The sequence below is a fragment of the Misgurnus anguillicaudatus genome, unplaced genomic scaffold, assembly GCF_027580225.2.
Source record: "Misgurnus anguillicaudatus unplaced genomic scaffold, ASM2758022v2 HiC_scaffold_26, whole genome shotgun sequence".
Taxonomy (NCBI): Eukaryota; Metazoa; Chordata; class Actinopteri; order Cypriniformes; family Cobitidae; genus Misgurnus; species Misgurnus anguillicaudatus.
The window spans coordinates 3,276,610-3,300,000 of record NW_027395276.1 but is presented as its reverse complement, the minus strand read 5'-3'; the positions used below and the strand labels follow the sequence as shown (position 1 = coordinate 3,300,000).

Genomic DNA, 23,391 nt, shown 5'->3' with positions numbered 1-23,391 from the left:
CATAATTTATTCTTTCACTGTCTGATGGTCTGGTCTGGTCTCTCTCTCTCTCTCTCTCTCTCTCTCTCTCTCTCTTTCTCTGGCCTTTATGATTTTGTTCCTAAATTCTCTTTATCCAAGCAAGAGTTCGGTCCTTTTTATAGGTGGATTGCCAGGCAACAGAAGGTCAAGCTCCTGTGTAAATGCTTACCGCGGCTGCAGTTATAAAGAGATCCATGTGAAATATGCTCATTATTGCTCGTAAGGACAGTCACTGATGGAAAACACCATGTCATTCAGACTTCTGTTATTGCGCCTAAGGATTTATTCATTCAATCCAAAGGGTTGCTGTGAATGCTGAGCTCTAAATGCTTGAATTTTTTATTAAAGCTCTGAAGTTTTTAGCAAAACATTTTCCTCAAACTGTAAAGTTGTTTAAATGGTTGTTTCGAGATGGGAAGGTTTTTCTAGTCATGACACAGATGCTGTTACTATCACATGATAATAATTTAGTGTTTTTATTGATTATGCAATAGATGTGAACTATAAATGAGTTATGCAGCGTTGGTTGGGTATTTTTGTATCTGTTTGGGAACAGTCACTACAGTAGCTTGTATCGGCTATCTGCCGTGTCATGAGATAATTGGGGTTCTTCAGGGAGAGTCGTCTTATTGATCGCCTGAATCGCTTGAACAGGCTCAGTACGGCCCCTGTAGTGTATAGGGAAGCTGTCTGTGCTGTTCTGAACTTTAAACATGACGGCTAGTTGAAGGTAATTGCTGAAGAACACACTACAGAAAGATTAACAAGTCATTTACATTTTTGTTAAACAGAGCGAAAATGCTAAATAGTAATAAGAGCATCACTTTGTTAAAGATGCCAGAGAATGCATTGAAATAATCTGTTAAATTCTTCTCTGATATCTACATAGAAGGTTTGTGGCTTTATTAAGTGCAAACATTTATCCAGATATGCTTTTTATTTGCCTTTAGAGTGAAATGGTTACCTTATTTGAAAGGGTCATGAATAGTAATAATGTTGAGCTCTGCTCTGATTGGCTGTTTCTCCTTCAGTACCTCTGCGTGTGTGTAAACAGATCTTATGTTTGAGTCTGTATCAGAAGAAGATACAGATTTTGAGGAATAATCAATTATGCAGAGTTAATAATAATGAAGAACTGTGACATCAATAGTAGAACTTCAGCCTAAACACTAGCATATAGCATTAACTAGCATATAGCGCCAACTCAGCAGACACAACTTTGATTTTAGCATTGTAACAACATTGATATTAATTTACTGTGTAATTTAATGTTGGGGTGTACATCACGACTGTAACTGTGTTATTTCACTTTATTTATTATGACTCAACTTGTATACTTAAATGTTCTGATTTCTTTGTATGAATTCAATATTTGGCTTGATGGCTACATCTGGTGGAAATTTTGTGTCCACTTAAAAAATCCCCTTACTGATAAAAATACTGATGTGTCAAATACTTATTTTCCCCGCTGTACACTCAAAGCACACCGATAGGTCAGGCATATTTAACCCAGCATATTTTCTGTCCAATATTTAACCAACATGAGTAAAAACCCTGTTTTTTAGAGTAAATATAGAGTTAATAAAATATCCCAAAACACTGGCACAGTGTGATTATATTGAATGCAGTTGTATACTTACATTATCCCAAAAGTTCCCAAGGATTTGAAAATCCAAAGAAATGTCCTGTTTCAGATAATGGCTTATCCCTTGTAATTGTCGCCCTTTTAGTGACTATCTGCGGTAAGTCATTATGTTGGCATAAAATAATGTGATTAAACGTATAGGTTAAAACGTTAATAAAAAATAATAATTATATAAGAGCAGGTATTTGGTATTACATTATAAATTTGCCATAATTACCATAAACAGCATTGGAACAAGCATAGAGAAATGATGCATGCATAAAATTTTGTGTGTGCGGTCATTGGGTACTGTTCATCTTTCCCATTAGTAATTCAACTTCCCACCCAATCTGATCTCATTCTCCCTCTCTCATTGTCTCTCTGTCTGTCTGTCTGTCTGTCTTCTGCCACACCAAAACAATGCTGAATCAGTGAGACTGCAACTCACGCCAGCCAAGCATCTGAGTCCAAATCTGAATTACAACAACAGAGACCTTCTTCAGCTTCAGTTTGACTTTCATATGCCGTGGTTAGAATCTATGTGAGGTTTTAAAAAATGTCCAGTGCTTCGTTCCTTTTAAAGACGTTTAACCAAAAAGAAGTAGAAGAAATTCTTAGTCATTGCAAATGAGAGCCCTCGCAATGTGGCTTAGTTTAGCAAAGCACATGCAGTTTTGGTTACATGGTAAATGAAAGGATCTTAAAACATTCTTTCTCGCTGACTTTCTTAAGTGAAGCCAGGTTGTGTCACCCGTGGACTTACAGGTCACCCGGGTAAAGAGCGATGGGTGGAATAAACCAAAGGATGGAAATGGAAAACAAAAACCCCAGAGAATTTAAAGCGCAGACTCCAGTATGTGAAGCCAGTATACGCTGGTTTGGTCACTGCAGGCTGTGATTGTTTCTTAAGAGTGCTGGCAGGTGCTTAGATTTGTGTTGTTTTATTAAGAGGCTTTTAAAGCTGTGTTTGGCGAGTGTACAGGGTCACAGCGCTCTCAGAGTTTAGATTTTTTTCTGTTGAAAGAGCAGAATATGAACTGGTTGTGCAGACAGTCCGGGTCTATTTTGGTGAAATTGTAAATGGTGCAGCTATTTTACTTTCATGTTTATGAGCTTTGTAAGATAAACATGCGTTTGCTAAACACGTGCCTCAGGATTAGGAGCAATAAACAGCAGTACAGAGAGCAGGTGTACTGCTTAAATATAAAGACATTCTGTATATATTAGGGTTGTCAAAATTAACGTGTTAATAACGCATTAACGTAAATTAATTTTAATGACACTCATTGTTCAATGTGCAATTAACGCAGCGTGCAATTTCTGACTGACACATCTGAAGCATGCACACACAATGTGCGCGACCCCGATATATGCACACATATAGACCGAATTACAGTTTCAAATATCTGTTTTGACAAGAATCCATGCAGATATAATGTGTTATATCTTAAGTGAATGTTTGGTTTACTGTTGGGAAAAATATCTGATATGTAACATTATATAAGATCCTTGAATTATACAATAGTAGATCTTAAAACTGTCTCGCCCTAAATGTCAATCAAATAATAAAAGAAAGAAAAGTTGAACATATATTGATATAGCTTTTGACTTTATGTGTGCTAAATCTATTAGTTTTACAGTGATTTTAAGGTATGGATGCTATGATTTTGTTTTTGAATCTTAAAAAATCTTCAACTGGACTCTTTCACTAATAATAAACACACATTTGCATAAAGCATCCATATTTCATCATATTTCATAAGCATCCAATGAGACATACAGACCCAGTTCCTGCAACCGTGAAGGTCATCACACCGCTGATCTACTGACCGTCCTTCTACGAGATCCCAAGCTGATGCCTGACCAGCGACCACCGGTGGAACCAGTTTAATTCGCTTAGCCGTTCACATACCCAGATAGTATTTATATATATAAATATATATGTATCTCTCTCAAGGGTTTTTTCCCTCCTAGGAGTTTTCCCCCTGGACTAGCCAGGAGGGTTTTTCTCCTAGGGGGGTTTTTCATCCCCTGGAGAGTCCGCCACCTTTGGCTTAACTTACTACTTTACTGTATACGTTACATTATTACTATGCTCGTTTTTCTCGGTTTCATACATCTATTAATGTAAAGCTGCTTTGAAACAATTAACTATTGTGAAAAGCGCTATATAAATAAAATTGATTTGAATTGAATATTTCTTCATGCCCATGTTGATTAGAGTATTAAAAACTTGATAAGTGTTTTAAATGTGCGATTAAGTTGCGATTAATCACAAGTTAACTCATGATAATCATGCGATTAATCTAGATTAAATATTTTAATTGGTTGACAGCCCTAGTATATATGTTTATATGTTAACAATCACAGTAACTTTCACTCATACACACACATGTAATGTTACATTTTTACAGTATCATGCTGTATCTTGCAACAAGTATACAGCCTGAAACTGAGGCTAAGTTTACATTTTATAACAAGTTACTTTTGCTACGGTTACACCTGGCATGCACACTACTATGGAGTTGTTGTTTTCCGAAACCGGAGACTTTTGTAAACGCTGCAGACTCTGTTATAGTTTGAAAACTCTGAAATGGAGATGAAACAGAGACCTGATTCCTCAAATTTACTCTGATTGGGTCTTTTGGATCATTGCATATCCTTCCCAATCATGACCATTACCCTACTGAAAGATGGCAATTGCCAGCCACAAAGACCAAGTAAATAGTAACATGGAGACTAAACGGCAGGCTTTGCAGAATTTCAGCTGAAATTATGGTTTGCGCTGGTACAAGCTGTTAGTAAATCTGGCCCTTAATGGGGCATACACACCAAACACGAGTTCAATGATTTGCACGAGTAGATTACATACAAAACCAATGCAAAGATGCGATCAGACGCATCCTCGCGCGGGGCGATGCGAATGACGCAAATTGCATGGCGCGATTGCCGCTAAAACACGCGCTATTAGCCTCAAGCACGCCTTGGCGCAAGTTGAAAATAAGTTGAATCCCACAAGCAATATAGAGCGAGCAATGCGATGCTACGCATTTGGTGTGTACATAGCATAAAGGATAGTTGTTCGTACGTCCTATGGTGTAGCCGCACCGGCGTAGAATATGCGTCGGTTTTTTTATATATATACTTCGATGACATGCAAACACACATGCAGACCGCTGGTAGGCAGTATCCATGCGTGTAACCACAGTAGCAGCGCGACCGTGAATGAAGAAGCAGTTTGGCAAGTTTAACCCACAAACGAAGAAGAAACAGCAGCTTGTTATGTATGTTTTAAATTGACCAGCAGTGATGGAAGTAAATAAACAGCGATTTTTGTTGCATTGAGTAAAATCTTGTTCTCACCTTCACAAACGGAAATACCTATGATGCAGTTTTTTTACCTGACAGGGGGTTCTAGTTGACCAATCACATCGCTTGCAGTCTGCGTAGAACTGACACGTTGTTAAAAATTTGTCAGGCTACACAGAGGCTTACGCACGACTATAAACTGGACTTTAGACTCTCTTTCTCCGTCTTTCTCACTCTTTCCTTCTTGTTCACACCCTCTCTCTCACTTTTACCCTTGCACTCTAATGCAGGGTTCACACCAGACGCATTAGAGGTGGCAAGCGCGAGTGATTTACATGTTAAGTCAATGCAAAGACGCGAATAGGCATCTTGCAGCACGGCACGGATGGTGCGTTCTGCGTGAATTGAGTGTTGCCGCGGGACATGTGCAAGTTGAAAAATCGGAACTTTGGCAGATTTCTGCGCCGCGTTAACCAATCAGGACCTTGCTGTAGTAGTGACGTGATTAGAGGAAGTAAGGGGAGTCTCAGTCGCAGAAGCCCCTCCCATGATGCAAATTTCCGCGTGAATGTCTCGAATGACTAGAATTTCACGCGCGGTTTTCACGCAAGTGAGTAAACTCAAAATGTTCAAGCGTCCAACTACACGCGAATAACGTGTTTTTTGCCACCTCTGCCGCAGCTGGTGTGAATGCACCATTAGACTCACATTGGGCTCACGTCGTTTGCCTTAAACCATGCCCGACTGTCCCCACTTCTGAGCATGCTTTCGTTATTAGGATGCAACTCAGGCGATTTTGCACTCACTCTGTGCATTCTGTATCCGACCCAAAGGAAACCACCCGAGTCCACCTCTGCAAATGGGCCGGGGCGTGCCAAATCGTGCCTGGGCATGGTACAGAGAGCTCACAGTAGTCAAACGAACCAGGCTTTGGGGGTCAAACGTGCTCGGGCGCAGTTCGGTTTGGATAGTGTGTGTGCGCCCTAAGTCTCTCTCTCTTCCTCTCTCTCACTCTTTCTCCATCCCTCTTTCTCTCTGAAACAGCATTGAAATATTACTTTATTCAGATCTAAATCACTTCATTCAGAGTATTTTCTGTAAGTGATGGTTCAGGAAAGTCGGGGATTTAAACCTCAAGCTCCAAGTATTAAACTCTGGCTCACCACTGACAATTTTTTCCTGGCAGACATTTAAATAGGCAAATGAAAAATCAAATGAAAAGTCATATGTACAGCATAGGGACAGAACATCTTAGACACTTCAGGGTGGTTTATTCTTTTGTGGACCACCCTTAGCAACCAAGCAGTAATCGACTCAAATCACCCATCATTAGTGCAGTCATACGGCACTTGCAATTTATTGTAAACAGAATGGTTAAAATCTTACTTTTCTTTTTGCAGGTAAATTGCAGTCTTGTTTAAGTACTTTAAAAAATACCTTTACTGTCATTTTAGTATTTTAATTATTATTAGCTTGAAACATTGATTCAGAGTAGCTTTAATAACACTGACAGACATGCTTATATATAGCTCAGGAAAGCTTAACCTTTCTCTTAGCATGAATCTAAACCTCTCACTGCTAAGTTTTGTGTGGGTTTCTTGTTAATTGGTGACTAATTCACACCATTCACAAACACACAGAGACGGCAACCTCTCCCACATCACCAATCCTCCAGATCCTCGACAGTTTTTCAGTGCTCTGCGTGAAACCTGTGAACGTGAAAGCTAAACTCAGGCATTAGGAGGAAAAGAGGTCTGTGAGAATATTCTAGAAATTTCAGAGTTGGTGACTCAGCGTGTAATCACTTTGGATGACGACAATTATACTCTCAGACATCATTGCTGTTATTCAGGGCAATGATCGTGAGTTGATAACTTTATTACCATGTAAGAAGGATTTGACAGAGGGCAAGCTTGTTCTAGGTCCTGTGGCCGCTAATGAGATCATGCCGTTTTTTGCCTTAAGGTTGTTTTCCATCCCACACATTGAACTGACTGTTCTCTTGGCAAATATCCACAAAGAACATGTATATAATAAATGTGTTTGCCGGTCTGGCCGAATAGTGTTTTGGGATGGATTTGGTGATTTGATGACGACGTGACTTCAGAGAATAAAATAATTAAGGGAGATAAAACATGTCATCTGGTCTTATGAGCACATGGAAAGAAAGAAACCGCAGAAACTTACAAATCATCTTACAATAGTTCTCTGTTGTCTTCATAGAAGCTTAAAGTTCTCACAGCGTCATCCACACCTCACCAAACACTCATGATGTTTCTCCACCAGAACAATCACCTTTATTATCACCACAGATAGTCTGTTCATTGTTTATTGTTCAGTCGAACAACAAAGGCATTAGGCCGTAGAATCTCATGAAGAAGAAAAATGATGTCACGATGAAATGAGCAGGCACTTGAGTTTCATGATGCATACATTACACATGGTCACCAGAGGTGGTCAGTAGTGAACAGTGTTGGGGCAAGTTACTTTTAAAAGTAATGCATTACAATATTAAGTTACTCCAAAAAAGTAACTAATCGCTGTAATGCTGGTTACTTTTTAATTACTTTTGCGTTACTTTTTCTTGGCTGAGGCTTGATCTTTTTCAGGCCTTGCAGGTGTTTTTATGACTGAAAAGTTTTGCATTCAGAAATTGCATATTTCATCACAAAAATGTCGAGCTCTGGCCTGCATAGAGTGCATAATGTGATATGTTTATTTCATATTTATATGTTTAATTCAGTACATCATTTTTTTATCAAATGAATTAAACTAAAAAAGTAACTTGCATTACTTTGTTTTAAAAGTAACTCAAATATTAATGTGTACATTTAAAAAGTAATGCGTTACTTTACTCGTTACTTCAGAAAAGTAATATTATTACGTAATGCACGTTACTTGAAATGTGTTACCCCCAGTGCTAGTAGTGAAGTACTTTTACTTTGTACTTTAGTACATTTGTGACCCTGGACTACAAAACCAGGCAGTGGCGGATCTACTGGTGGGCCTGGTTAAGCCTAGATTGACTGCTTCCCCACCCATTCAGGTTCATAGAAATAGATTATGCTTAACCCTATTAGACCACGAGTGCACTGCAAAAAACAACTTTCTTACCAGCCTGATCTCACGAATTTCCAGGGGATAGTCACAGAATTTTTGCTAATTTTTCTGTGGCATTTTCACGGATCTCCGCATTTTTTCGTGGCACGGACTGTCTTTTTCCGTGGCATTCTCACGGATTGGTTACTCAACTGTTTTGTCCTATGTTCTTACTATTGTCGCTTTGGTTTAGGGTTAGATTTACATACAGTAAAATGACATCCTTACCCAAACCCAACTCTAACCCCAACGCCAGGCGACAATTGTTTAAAAAAATATAAAAGAATAAATCTGAAAAATAGTCTAAACCAATAGTTAAAGTGACATACTAACGCAAACACCAAATCTAACCCTAAACCAATGCAAAAATGGCTTGAAAATAGGAAAAAGCAGTTGAGTAACCAATCCGTGAGAATGCCACGAAAAAAGACAGTCCATGGCAGGGCCACAGAAAAATGCGAAGATCTTAAATTGTATATTTTTGTCTAAAAACTAGATTTTTGTTGTTAGGTCATTTTGCTTATCAAGAAAATACATATTGAATTACATATTTATTGCGTTAAAAACAAGATAAAAATAAGTAAGAAAGTAATTTTTGCAGTGTTTTGACAACCGACAAATTCTACCAATTGCTATTCATTAATCCGTAACTCATCAACCATTTGTGCTATCAAAAAATCAAAATTGTTCTTTAAAGAAGACAAATTGTGCTTTTGGCAATATATGGTTTATTACGGTAATTTCTTGCTTTCCGTCTGCCAAATCGCTGCTGTTTTCTGGAGAGCTAAATGTGTTGATTTGAACAGTATAGAGCGCATTAGATTACACTGCACTGCAGCAGAGAGCAGATTCGAGTAAAGGGAGTAAAAATGGCAGTGGGGTAAAGAACAGCCCATAGAAATAAAACCTGTGTACACCAATAACACTAAAGTTGACTGGCTCAGGACTCGATGGCCCGACTGTTTCAGTTGATTTTCAGTAAAGCAGTGTTGATTTTTTTCACTTCTGCGTCTTCTATGTTTCAGAACCCAGCCATGCTTAGGTAAGCCACAGCCGTTTAGTTGGGTTAAATTAATCTAGGAAAGATTTGTGCTTATGAAAAACTGAATTTAAGGTGTGTTTCTCACCAAACCCACAATATACAGTCAGATATATTTCAGAACAATATATCTATGATCTGAACTTTTCTTTTTGTGTTTAAAGAAAAACAAGGCTTTAAAACAACATAAAAGTGAGTAATTAATGAATACTGAATTCACATTTTCCCATGTGTAATGTCCCAAATACAGTTACAGAAAAATAGTAAAGGGATAAAGTAAACAGATACAAGGCATCGTTTACTAAGCGAGGTATGCAGTGTTGACATGGAATTAAAACACTTAAAAGTTTCCACCTTTACACATATTTCATTTGAATTTGCCATACCAAAACTTTTAGTGAATTGATGCTACTGACAGAAAGAAGTCTGTTATTTTTTCCTCCCAGTTAAAGCGGGTTGAAAAACACAGTATGATGCAAATTTTTCCGGCCCAGACAGATTTTCAGAGGACCATCTATCATACTGTACACTTTCTGCCTTCGCCACTGTTCACATGGTTATATTTGTAGCCAAAACATTGTTTGGGTCAAAATTATCATTTTGTAAATTCTCTACTGTAAATATTTTAAAAATGTGGTAACACTTAAGTATAGGGACCAATTCTCCCTTTTAGCTAGTGTCTTATTAGCTTACATATTGGCTGTTTATTAGTGCTTATAAAGGACATATTAATGCCCATATTGTACATCCCTTAACCCAATCTTATATCTAAATGGCTACAACAACTACCTTATTAGCTATTAATTAGCAGTAAATTGGGAGTTTACTGAAGCAAAAGTCATAATTAATAATCAATTAGTGTTCCCCATACTAAAGTGTTACCAAAAATGTATTTATCATTAATAATATGTGTTTGCCAAGGACTTCATTTGGGCATCTTTTGCACCCTTAGATTCCAGATTTTTTTTAAATAGTTGTATCTTGGCCAAATATTGTCCTATATAAAAGCTTATTTTTTATTATCAACTTCCAGAGTCTCAATTTTCAAAAGGTAAATATTTTAAACGTCCTTGCTTTTCCAAGCTTTTAATGGGAGAAAACAGAGATCAGGGAACAACTTCTTTTTTTTTGAAACCCAAAAAATTGCATCCATCCTTCACAGTAGTAATCCACACGGCTCCAAGGCGTTTATAAATGTCTTCTGCGGGTTATCAATGCGATTTTGTATGAAAAATATACATTTTTCAAACATAATAAACATTATAATGAAAACTAGCTTCTGGTAACGACTTATACTTATAGTTTATACATTTTGAAATAGATATTTTTCTTACGAAAGCTCACCGATTACATGAAGAAGACCTTTACTAACCCCTTGAAGGTTAATGAAATGTAGTGAAATGGTGAAGTAAAAGTTTTTCAAAGAAAGACACTTCCAAATATATTCTTTATAATTGTTTTTGTTACTTTATTTTTTGTGACTGATTGAAGGATTTGTAAAAGGAGTACAAAGCATAGACAAACTATTGAAGAGGACCTAAGTGCAGAAATGTTTATTTGTGGTTTAAATACCCATGCAAAGTCTCGCTTAAAGTTTTTAAAGCAGTTTTTAAAACTGTAAGAAAAAGTAAGAGCAAATTTCAGAATTGTCAGGTCCATAACGCAGTTCTTTCCTTATAAATGCACATTCAAAAACAAAAATTAAAATAAATATTAAATGTTTTTTGAAGAGCTTTTTCTTTCTCCATTGCTTGGGTATTATTGCATCTGGTTTGTGCACTCTTAAAATTGATGTGTTAAAAATTAACACAAAATATGTGTAAAAGGATTCTAACACATTTTTGTGTTGGAACTGACACATAATGTGTTAATATTATGCTTTACTGCTTACACAATGAATGTGTAAAACACGTTAACCAGTACAAAATAAAATGAAATGCATAATTATTGTAGTTTAATGACGATTTATATTTAAACGAATTAACACGAAAAAATGTGATATAAAACACTATATCCTGTCGTTTTCATAAAAAAAGTGATTTAGGCAGCGTGCACTGACACTGATTATCCTGTACTTTTGTTTGTTATAAAAACCAAATATCATATATAACACATTCCTTTATCAAGTATAAGATGTTTGTGCAACAGGAAATATACAAGCAAGTTCGGTCAAAAGCACAAATAAGTCTGCACTTCACCACAAAGTTAAATAAAAAATATAAAGTTTTACAATGCAACTTTGTCCTTAGTCAAAACGATTTGCCCAGGAACAGATAATATATTTATGAGACCAAAGATTGTCCATAAGACAGTACCGAAAATAAAATATATATATAACACTGTTAACCACTACTAACACATAACACCCAGCGGCCAGCGGTGATTTTCAGAAGGACTTGCCGAGATCAAGCTGCGTTGGGCGGGGTACATGAGCGCTAAGTACCCGTTGGTTGTCTGGATCAGAAATCCGAAAAAGTCGGGGCAGATTTTTTAATAAACGCTCTCTTTATAAACCGACCGCAAATTTGAACTTTTTATACATACATTCTCGCCTAAAAAGCTTTTGAACATACACTTTGTGACACAATAAGAGTAATATTTCAAACATTATGCAGGCGTTCTCTTCCATTGGTGGCTGTCATAAGTTCACACGAATCTGCTGATGACGTTTCACATGGACAGACAACTACGCATTATTGTATTTTTAATTGTATTTTTTGCGTGTGTTATTTTTATTTAATTATTATGACAATCATGGTCATTATTATTGAGCCTTGGCTGGCAGTCTGTTTTGAATTTGTTTTATTGAAAAAACAAACACACAACGCTTATTGTGTTGCGCCTGCGCAGTGACTTTCTTTTCCAACCGCCTTTCCAGTCAAGAGGACGTGACGAATGTTCCTGTCTGCATCAGGTAAGAAATTAAATTAAAAATTACAGTTATAATATGATATCTATTTTTCATATAGTGTAAGAAACTTTCGTATTAATTGTGCAGGAGACTGTTAATTTAAACTTTATTATGGTAACGTTAAATGCTCGCTCGTTTTGCAAAGTTACGTTTGGAGATTCATGTTAACAGTCATTGTTGTTTAATGAAAGGCACATTGGACTACGTGTTAGTAATATGTGTGACACTTGCTTGCAGCACTGTAAAGTAAATCGTTAACACCGTGTCCTAAATAGACGTGACACGCGGTAACGGGTTTTTTTTTTCAGTTTATGTCCTTACGTTATAGGACGGGTCATTATAAATTATGCCTTTCGATTATCGCAACGCCTCGTCGCGTTTGGTTAAGCACATGGTGGAACAGTATGCACATCACTGTACCTAACGTACTGTACACCTGTGAGCGGCATGACGAGACAAAAGACGGTAAAACTCATTATTAATCGGTGATGCTGTACATTCTGGATGATGCACAGCCACATTTTATAATACTGTTTTTTATTTTCGTGTCGCGCCGCTCGCGTTCAATATAAAGTTACACAAGACGCAATTAATTACTGGGAGAGTAGTGGTCTAATGTTAAGAGTCGAACTTCACGAACCTTTCACTGCAGTAAGGCTAAAGTGCTACGTGAATAAGATTAGTGTAGTTTTGTGCTACTAGCTGTAAAGTGTTTTTGCACTATTGAGTTATAAATACTGCCCAGTAATACTTAACTAGATGTAAATCACAATTCTTGTGTCAATGTTTGTTTGTAATCTTTTTCAGCTATCCATCTGAAAAAGAAAAGCTGGCACTCTCAAAGGAGATTGTGTTTTTGGATTATGGTCTCATTTGGTCAAAAAGAGGGACATGTACCGTAAGGATGCTTTTACATACTTCATTTATGTGTATGAAATTACTTACTTGACAATGTGTATAAAAACTGTACTTGACTCTAACTAAGTGCTATTTTTGCATTGATCATGATAGGAGCATTATTTATTTATTTTTTTTGATGGGCCATCACACAGTGGATTTATAAAAATGAGATTACAGAACATCAGATGGTAGCTTCAACAGAGTTGTAGTGGGAGGACATCATCAATAAAGAATGCCATTGACCAAACCTTCAGTCATCAAAGAAGATGGATACAGGTTATGACAAAATCACCAATTATTGGTGAAATCTTTAAGGAATATCCCCAATTTCTGGACATGCCAGTGTTTGTAATATACTTAAAGGCGGAGTGCACAATGTTTGAAAGCCAATGTTGATATTTGAAATCACTTAAACAAACACGCCCCTACCCCAATAGAATCCGGACCTTCTTTTAAAAGACCCGCCCCACACATAAGCAACCCGGCAAGGATGTCGGTTAGTAGACACGCTCCTTACTGCTGATTGGCTATAAATGTGTTTTGGTAGTCGGCCCGTCTCCTTTTCCAAAGCGTTTTTCAAACATTGTGCACTCCGCATTTAAATGGAGATAACTTTACACAAAGTGTTTCATAATTCCAATATTAATATTTTTTTTTTAAATTCACTGAAGGGGGACATCCAGTTTTCCAGACTTACCGATGGGACAGAAGAAATGGGAATGTGACAATTATTGAGAAACTCAGGGGAAAAGCATCTTTAGAGAAGAAAATGGACATCAGACATTTATTGAAGAAAGCTGACAGTCAACATAATGGTATGATTTCCTATCTCTGTTCCAAATGTTTAATTTGGAAAATTACGTTTAAAATGTAACATTCAAAATACGATATAAAAGTAATCCTTTTTAAATAATTTTTTCTCATTTATATTTTACATGTGACCTGCATGTTTACTACACCCAGATGAGAGCTGTGTTATACAATGTTAAGGATACTCGTTCATCTTCTGCTGTGTGAATTCTGCTGTGTCAGTCCTGTGGGACTTGATGCCGGTAGGCTTTGTGACTCTAAACTTTATATAAAATAAGTAATTTTCATGCAACAACATTTTCTAATGATGTTCATTGTTTCATTTGTGTAGGCTGGTAGCAGTGTGACGTCTTTGCTTACTAAATGATCAAAGGGTGTCTGAAATCAGCTCAGCCACAGTTGGTTTCCAACGGTTCTTCAGGACATGGAGGCCACTACGTAACTGTTGCAATGAACGATTCTTTTGCCTTTCCACCTGATGTTGACAATCTGACCTGTGCGGTACTGAAAACCACTTGCACTGACATATCTTAAAATATATCAGTGTCCTTTGTTTTGCCTCAAAATGCACACCAGTAATGTTTTTTGTTGAAACCAGTTATATTTCCTAATTAAACTAAGGCCTAGTCCTGGATTAAGCTAATCCACTGTCCGGGAAACCGCCCCTAAATGTTTTGTGACGGAAATTTCTTTGAATACACTTGTCAAGTTCATTTTAAGTATTTTTCTAAATGTAAGATAACATGTTAATGTTTCAGGACAAGTTAAAAAATTTTGATAATTTGCATGTTGGAAACGATTTCAGACATTGTTCTATTCAACATGTTTAGCACAGTTGCTTTTAAATTCAATGAATTATTTTATAAATAGTGTTTTAAAACGTATCAATGTAATGTATGTTTGAAGTTATTATACTTGCACTTACATTTATTTAAATTAGCATACATCTAGCAACATAGAGTACTAGCATATTTTCATGCAAGCATTAATTGTCAAATATTTGTTATTTTACAAATAAATAGTTTGTGAACAATATTCAATAGTTGTCTGCTTGATTTCATAATTTAAAGTTTACAAATCATGTTTTTTTTTCTCTTTAATATTAAAACTAAACAATTACTCGGTAACACACAGTTGTGTTAGATTAATAGAAAGTTACACATTAATGTGTTTACTGAAGCAACACATTTTTGTGTTGCATTTTATAACACATATTCTGTGTTAAATTTAACTCAACATGTGTTGTCCCTGCGCACACTCAGAACATGTGTAAAAAATAACACATGTTGTGTTGTTTTTAACACATTTGTTTTAAGAGTGTGCCTTTTTAATTCCTACAAAGTATGTTGTTGTCCCTCAAAAACTTGTCCTTTTTTGTCACATCCATAACGCATGCATGTTTCCTCATCTAAAACAGAAAACATGAGTATAGACTGATATTTTTCTCAAGTCTGGACTCTATTATTATTATATTTCAACTTTTGAAATCTCACATCTACAACGCTGGAATTGCTTGTTTAATCTCAATAAGTAGATTTCACATTAGTTCTCTATCTTTGTGTAAAAGCCTTCAGTTGTGTGATGTGTGCTTGGCCTTTCAAAACAGCCGTGACAGCGAAGCATGACATCTCCACAGCACATAATCTCTGTTAATCCACTGTTAAGACACACCCAACAAGGATAATTCACTTCGATCCAACCAGAAGCTGAGAAATTGAGGGAAGATGGGAAAACACGGCTACAAGGTCGTAAAACCGTGTAAAAAAGACAAAGACGATAAAGAACGAGTGATTAATGTAAAGGTCATGAAAAGCAGAGGTACGAGAAAGAGATATTACAAAGCATTTCATCCAGACAGGATAAGACAAGGGAATGCTGAAGTCAGCAGCACAGAGGAATTCTGGGTAATGGGAGGAGGACGGTTTTAATGTGATTTAAAGGTAGAGTTTTGTCACACACACACAGAAAGATGGACGATGATTTTGTATTTCACCCCCGTTTGTCAGATTTATACTTGATTGGCTGTAATGTGGTTTGGAGGGCTGACTCTTAGATTTCCTGTTGAGAAACTAAGAGTAATCGTGAGTCACCATGCAAGACATGGCAACTTGCCTTGCCTTACTGTTGATGGATATGCTTTCTTTAATACTTCTCTCTCTCTCTCTTTTACAGCTCTCACAGAAGCCGATTTACCCAAGGTTCACGAGTCGCCCAGCGTTCGAAACAAACCTCGATCTGACGCTCCTGTTTCCATGGCCAGCTTCATCGTCGTCATCATCAGTCTGTGGCTACAGCACTGCCTTACCTGAGAGACCCCAAACACACACAAAAATAACACAGAGGTTCATGTTACAGAGAAATGTCTGGCATATTTCACCCTAAAGTCAAAAGAAATAAGACAAATTCTAAAAATAAATAGTGTCACTTACTGAACCTCAGATTATCAGATTTGATCTTATCGGCTCATACGGTATCTAGGAGACATTACTTTATGATTAATATTTGAAAGCAATAAGTCAAATTAGATAAGTCCTCCTGATTCACATGAGACATACTTAGACATCTGTGTCGAAGTTGTTTTTTATATAAAATTGAATACATACCTACCTATGTTGACATGTTTTTGTTTTTCATAGATGCTATGGCACTTTACATTATATTTCATATTTCACTTATATTTCATATATTTCATATTTTATGCAATATACACTCTAAACAATACTTGGTTATTTTAAACCCAGTGTTGTGTCAAAAAGGGACACACCCAGCCGTTGGGTTAAAATAACCCAAAAAAGTTTATATTTGGGTTAAAGGTGCAGTGTGTAAATTTTAGTGGCATCTAGTGGTGAGGTTGCGAATTGCAACCAATGGCTCAGTTAACTGCTCACCCTTTGCATTTAAAATGCATAGAGAAGCTACGGTAGCCACCACCAGACAAACATGTCATCTTCGGAGACAGCTTCGTAAAAAAAAAGTTTGTCCATTAAGGGCTTCTGTAGAAACATGGTGGCACAAAATGGCGACTCTCATGTTAGGGGACCCTCGGTGTATGTAGATAAAAATGTCTCATTCTAAGGTAATAAAAATATAATGGTTCACTTTAAAAGGTCTTTATACACCCCTGATAATATAGTTTTGTATATTATTTTGCATTTCTGTCAAGAGATCCTTCTAAAAATTACATAATGCACCTTTAAAAAACAAAATTTTGGGTTGAAACAACTAATCACGGGTAAATTACAACCCAACGGGTTGGGTTCATCCTTTTTTGACCCAACGCTGGGTTAAAAAATAACTTTTTATTTTTTTCGGGGTGGAATATGACTCTGACATTTCTGGCGAGGTTCACCAGTACATGTCCTAAAAACTCCCATCTGTTCTTATGGACAACTCGGACAAACGGTGTTGTCTGGGGTTTTAATGTTAGAAATCTCTGCAGGTTCATATATATTATTAGTAAAATCATCACCCTCTCCATCTTTCTGGGACTGTGGAATGCATGACGAAATTTGTGCATCTGTGGCAACATCGCTTACGAGCAGACAAGAGCAAAGAAAATAAAAGACTGTCTGCACATCCGCAAGCAACGTTCCCATCACTCACAGGCGTAATGTTACTGAACCAAACAGAACTATGAATGATATGCACATTGTAGTATGTAAATACTTTAGTTTGGACTGGCGCTGAATTTATGGGACAACGAATGTTTAACTGAAGAATCACACAGGAATTTTGTGAACATTTTTATAGCTCTCGCCAAAATCTATCCCTTCTGTACACACACACACTCACAAACACACATACATAATTGTCATAAAATAAATCTTACAAAGTGTCGGCAATGCCTTGGGCTTTGCACGGAAAAGCTTTAAAGTGCTTCAAATATCTCTTTAATGCATGAATCTCCTGTCCCGCTCCTAAAGGGTCAGCGTCCTATGGAGTTTTGAGTGCTTTCAGGTGGGTTTGATCAGGGTTGGAGCAAAACTCTACGGGACGTTTGACCTCCAGGAACCAGACTGGACTTCCCTGCTTTAACACATAAAACTAATTTGTATCCCCCTCCATCCATCACCTTTTGAAGTCCCCCTTAGTTGATTGTTTTGTCCTTTATAGCTTATCTTTGATCATCAAAATGAAAAATATTTTTTAAGAAAGCTCAAATGTAGCTGTACGCCCTTGCTTCGTTCCATGAATATGCAAATTAGTCTCCGCCTCCAGTCAATCAGACCAGCTTGGACTACCGCTTGACATGATTGGTTTCAAACAGGGGCGGTTTCAAAACACATTTTTGGACCTGCTGTTGGTAAACTGAAATTGACCGATAAATTTGCACATGATTTGTCTTATGTTGCGTTCACATTAGCTGCGGTAGAGGCGTCAAGCGTGAGTGATTTCAATGTTAAAGGGACACAAGGCAGCATTTTTATGTTAATAAATCATCTTCGTAAGTCTGTATATGGTTAAATGACTCATTACATGACGAATGAAGACTCTCTCGCCCGCCCCTACCGTCTGTAGGAAGAATACCCCACTTGCAAGTTCGCTGTATCCGACCCGGTGTCCTTCAGTCTCGTAAAGTCTCAGATATAGAAAGCATTTACTCCCAGACACTAGGGGGAGCTAGTAGAGAAATAATACTCAGACTTGCCTTGTGTTCCTTTAAGTCAATGTGAAGATGCGATTCAGCCTCATTCGAATTGGTGCGAATAGAGTGTTGCCGTGGCAAACGCAGGAGTTGAAAAATGTGAACTTCGCCAAAAAAACCCGCCGCGTTAACCAATCAGAAGCTTGCTTTAGTAGTGACGTGATTACAGGAAGCGAGCGGAGTCACAGAAGCCCCTCCCATGACGCGAATTTCCGCGTGAATGTCTCGATGACTAGAATTTCACGTGCAAATGAAGCGAATAAACTCAAACTTTTCAAGCGGCAAACTAGGCGCGGTAGGCACGATTTTGACGCCTCAAACGCGGCTGGTGTGAACCCACAGTTACAGCATATTAATAACAAAACCTTCATCTGACGGGAATTTGTACATATTTTACCAGTTGGGCTAATTTGAATGATTTCATAAAATTTTTAGAAATAAAAACAAACATGATTCCTAACCCTGCCCCTAATCGCAACGTCACAGCAGCGCAAAAGCAAACTGAACTAAAAAACGTTTGGTCGTTGGTAGTAGACATTCATACAAATTAGCGACATAGATACAAGGAGAATTTTAAAGATTTTCACCACAGGGGGACTTGAACTTAACATTAAGCTTTTATTAAATATGACTTTAGTATGTAGATTATTTACCCTGTCAATAGTTTTGCGAATTTGATGAAAGTATATTTGAAATTGCACTAAACTTAACTCTTACGTTTAAAACTAATTCTCGCAGATGTGTGGTACAGGATTTTTCACGAATTTTCTGTAATGTGTGATGGAAAATGTAAAAAATGCAGGAAAAAAGGGGTTTAAAAACCCATATAAATATGCAGAATGCTTTTCTTTTAAAAATACTGAACTTAAAGCAAAGCGATGCAAAAAGATTTAGAGATACCAAATATTTTCTATAATGGCTTCTATAGCAGTTTGCTCAAACACATTTCTATTGCCTGTTGTATGTCAACATTTAAGAGTCAGTATTAAAACATTAATTTAGTTCTTATACGTAAGCAAAAAAGGTTGAATGAATCTGTAAGCTGTTTTATATGTGTTTGTTGTTCTTTGTTGCACATGATCTGCTATATTTTAATATCTCCTATCTGTTTTTATAAACACATACAAAATCATACATTTGTAAACATTTGCAAAATAACCAGTTAGCCTTCGAAAACAGGTACACCCAGGGTGCGAATTACAACTAATTTTACTAAAGGAAGGGTTTGGAGGGGGAATAAAGTGTACAGAACTGTAAGCAATACGCCACGAGTGGCCGTGCCATTTACCACAAGTAAGGAGCATTATTAGGCACCATGCAAAGGAGCGTCTTTTTAAACAAAAGTTAGCTTGCAAATGAGGTCGAGTGCCTACTTCCTCTTGGTGCCAAACTGACACATCAGCTGCATTTCCATTACCCTTCAAGTTGCGCAAATTAACATTGCGAATTGAAAATACGGCCAATGGAAATACGTCAATTTAGTAAAACTCCCATATATTGCAAAAAAGTTTTTACACTCACATGAAGTAGTTTTTCAGGCAATTCGGAAGAGGTATATATTTGCAAAACAAAATATGGCATTTCTAGGTCATCTGATGCAAGTAAGTCACATAATTATTATTTGAAGATGATGCTGTATGTACTAAAACCTCCAAGAAATACCTCAATACGTGTCTGCTAACAAGTATAAGAGCCTTTTCTTGCCGATAATGTTTGGATAACACCATTACGGTTCGGTTAACTGATTCGGTTAAAAATAATGCCTAGTGTGGTGGATGTACTCGTCCACAGCAACATCAAATATTACATCAGTGGATTTAATGTTTGGAATTACTTATCGCGAGAGGATATCGCATATCAATGGTTAATAAAAACGCCCTTATTTTTCAATAGTCTTTTAACGACATTTAGAACGTTAAAGTTTTGCGCAAATCTGCAATGGAAACAGCTATTCAGATATTGGATTGCTTTTGTCTGATGATGTAACCATAGCAAAATATTAACATTATTTTTCTCTAGTAAATCACACACAAGTTCATTTTAAATTAATCTTTGGTTGACACACCAGAAAATGTTTTAATATTTATTTGACCTGCTCCTAAATTTACTGTGTAATTCGCACACTGGATATATGCCAATGTAAATTCACAATTTTTAAATCAGTGCAGTACAACTGTTGTTTTTTTATGGCTGAGAAGTGAATTGAAATTACAGATTGTTTGCTGTGGTTTGTTTGATTGGTATCATTGAATGAATACAGCTACTGAAGACCTACAGTATCAGAAACACAGCGCATGTGAAGCGTTGGTTAATAATAGCTAATAAAGTGATTCTCTACTCGTTTCTCAAACCTGGTGACTATTTGGTTGTTTCGGTCCCTCTAAATTGAAAAAAAGAGTTTGATTTAGCATTGGGGCCTGGCTTAGCAGACAAGGCTTAGCTAAAGCCAATACCAGGCCTTAGTTCAATTAAAGGGATAGTTTACCCCAAAATAAAAATTCTGAAATCATTTTCTAATCCTCATGTTGTTGTTAACATGTATGAATTTTTTTTCTGAAGATATTTTGATAAATGATGGTAAGCACACAACTGATTGTAACCATTGACTTGTACCCTCCACTGTGTTCAAGATATAATCATCATTTATCACAATACTTCCATAATATTTGTTTTTCTGTGAACTATCCCTAAAAGATGTTTAAGCATCTTTTATAAACATGCCTTAGAAAAAGACCTAACTTGAGACAAATCAATGGCACTGGTGTATTTTAAAGGTATTTTCAGTTGAGACAGCTCAAACATGTGTCTTAGTCTAGGACTAGCCTTAAGCCTTGTCTGTGAAACCGGTTGTCTGAGTATTAAGAATATTTGGTTGAGATGTTTAGACCTCATCTTAATCTTTTGGGGACTGGAAAGGCTAAAAAAAATTAGTAAAATAATAAATAAAAAAACTAAATTATTCAGTCATTGATAAAGATTTGTGTTTTGTATCCTTGTATAGCCAACGCTATCTTGCGAGAATTCGTACATATTTTATGAGCTGGCTAATTCATATTATACCACGGCACTGTTGAATGCTTTATTCTGATTGGTTGAGAAATGTTCCATGGGTGTTGATTATATTTCAATAACCGCACACCTAAAATGTCTTTAAAATAGGCACCAGAGCCATATTTTTGGTAACATTAGTATGAGCGGAATAATTGACTCCGGTGCTTTGAATTGTATAACTGTAATTGAATGCTGTATAACCACCTTGGGTGTGCATTATTTTTTTACAATTCAACGGCCCGTCATCAATTATTCCTTACTTTATTTATACAACCACATTCGTAAGTTTTGGTACAATTTGCCTTGACCCCTGTCAGGGGCGGAGCCAGACATTGTAGACATAGAGACAGAGCGCCGTTATGCAAATTTGAAAACCACGCCCACCGGGGGGGAAATCAATCCAACCGTCTCCATTGACTTTGTATTGCGAGAAGCCGCCTCCTTGTCATTTCTGGCTTATAACAAAAAACTGAATAATGCCTAAAAGCTGCTGTGTGACAATATGTACAGCTAACAAGCCAAAGAACCCAGAAATAAGTTTTTATAAGCTGTCGAGCCGTAAAACCCAGTCTTTAAGGAGAATAAAGTGGATCGCCGACTACGTTTCCCCCTAGTGGACGCAGTTCTACTAATAGAAGTACTATGAAAAGTTGCCTGTATCCATTTTTGTGTCTTTAAACGCTCGTTTTTTGGGGTCGACAGCTTATAAAAACTTATTTACAGATTAAACTTAAAAACAGAATAATACCTAAAAGCTGCTGTGTGACAAGGTGTACATCTAACACGCCAAAAAAATAAATAAATATTTTTTTATAAGCTGTCGACTTCAAAAAACGAGCGTTTAGACACAGAAATGGAAACAGGCAACTTTTCATAGTACTCCTATTAGTAAAACTGCGTCCAATAGGGGGAAACGTAATCGGCGATCCACTTTATTCTCCTTAAAGACTGGGTTTTACGGCTCGACAGCTTATAAAAACTTATTTCTGTGTTCTTTGGCTTGTTAGCTGTACATATTGTCCCAAAGCAGCTTTTAGGCATTATTCAGTTTTTTGTTATAAGCCAGAAATGACAAGGAGGCGGCCTTTTGCAATACAAAGTCAATGGAGACTGTTGGATTGCTTTCCCCCCCGGTGGGCGTGGTTTTCAGGTTGTGACGCGCTGCGCTCTGTCTCTATTGGGGGCTTAGCCCAAATCTATGGGTTTCAAATAGGGATGGGACGATTACCGGTTTCACGATTAACCACGATAAAATGTCCTGATGGTTAGTCTTATCGTTTAGATTTTAATTATCATTACAACCATGTTTGATTACCGTGATTTAAAAAACTTGCGTTAAATCCTGTCCAGCCAGAATCAGTCTGACGCAGGTGCGCACATGCAACATAGTTTTTTGCACAAGAGAAGGAATAAGGAATAATGTATTGTATTCATTCTCTGTAAATTTATTAGACAGATTTATTTTTTTTTACCACAGAAATAATTTCAGGGACATGAAATATTAAATTGTGATTTTCAAAAATAAATCTTGTTCAAACGAAACCATGATAACATTGATAACCGTGATAACTTTGGTCACTATAATCATGATATGAATTTAATAATGATGATAATATGATTTTAATACCGTTCCATCCCTAGTTTCAAAGCATGGTCCAATGCTTATCTTTTCCTCCATTTACGGTAGCTTTATAAAGTAACATTTTTTAAATCCTATCTTATCCTATTTTTGGATAAGAGAAGTTACGGTGTCATTGTCAAAATGTGTTATGTTACAGTTTCAAAATGACAATACAGAGAACACAGCAAGGGATTGTCATTTTGAAACTGTAACATAACAAATTTTGACAATGACACTTTAACTTCTCTTATCCAAAAATAGGCAAAATATGTTTGCTGTAGGCTAATCCAGTAACTATCCAGCTACATTGCGAATTTCAGAGAAATGCATATGGACAAAACATAAGCTGCCTAAGTCAGTG

General features: G+C 36.7%; 1 protein-coding gene and 1 long non-coding RNA gene across 6 annotated transcripts in view; both read left to right on the top strand.

Annotated features, from left to right (window-relative positions):
- The window catches only part of LOC129443188 (glypican-5), a 197,764-nt gene extending 175,213 nt beyond the window's left edge, over window positions 1–22,551 (top strand). The window contains exon 9 of one of the 3 annotated variants that reach the window (XM_055203638.2): window positions 15,886–22,551. In XM_055203638.2, coding sequence (XP_055059613.2) covers window positions 15,886–16,022 — 137 coding nt within the window. In that variant the 3' untranslated portion in view covers window positions 16,023–22,551. The remainder of the gene's footprint in view (window positions 1–15,885) is intronic. The other 2 variants (XM_055203636.2, XM_055203635.2) reach the window with 2 other exon arrangements.
- LOC129432589 (uncharacterized) lies at window positions 11,438–14,748 on the top strand. Of its 3 annotated transcripts, none has more exons than XR_012368228.1 (5): window positions 11,438–12,006; window positions 12,811–12,901; window positions 13,056–13,718; window positions 13,867–13,955; window positions 14,045–14,748. It is a non-coding gene; the product is annotated as an uncharacterized lncRNA (long non-coding RNA). The 3 variants fall into 3 exon arrangements; XR_012368227.1 differs by having other exon boundaries at window positions 11,438–12,468; XR_012368226.1 differs by having other exon boundaries at window positions 11,438–12,901.
- Window positions 22,552–23,391: the final 840 nt, after the last annotated feature.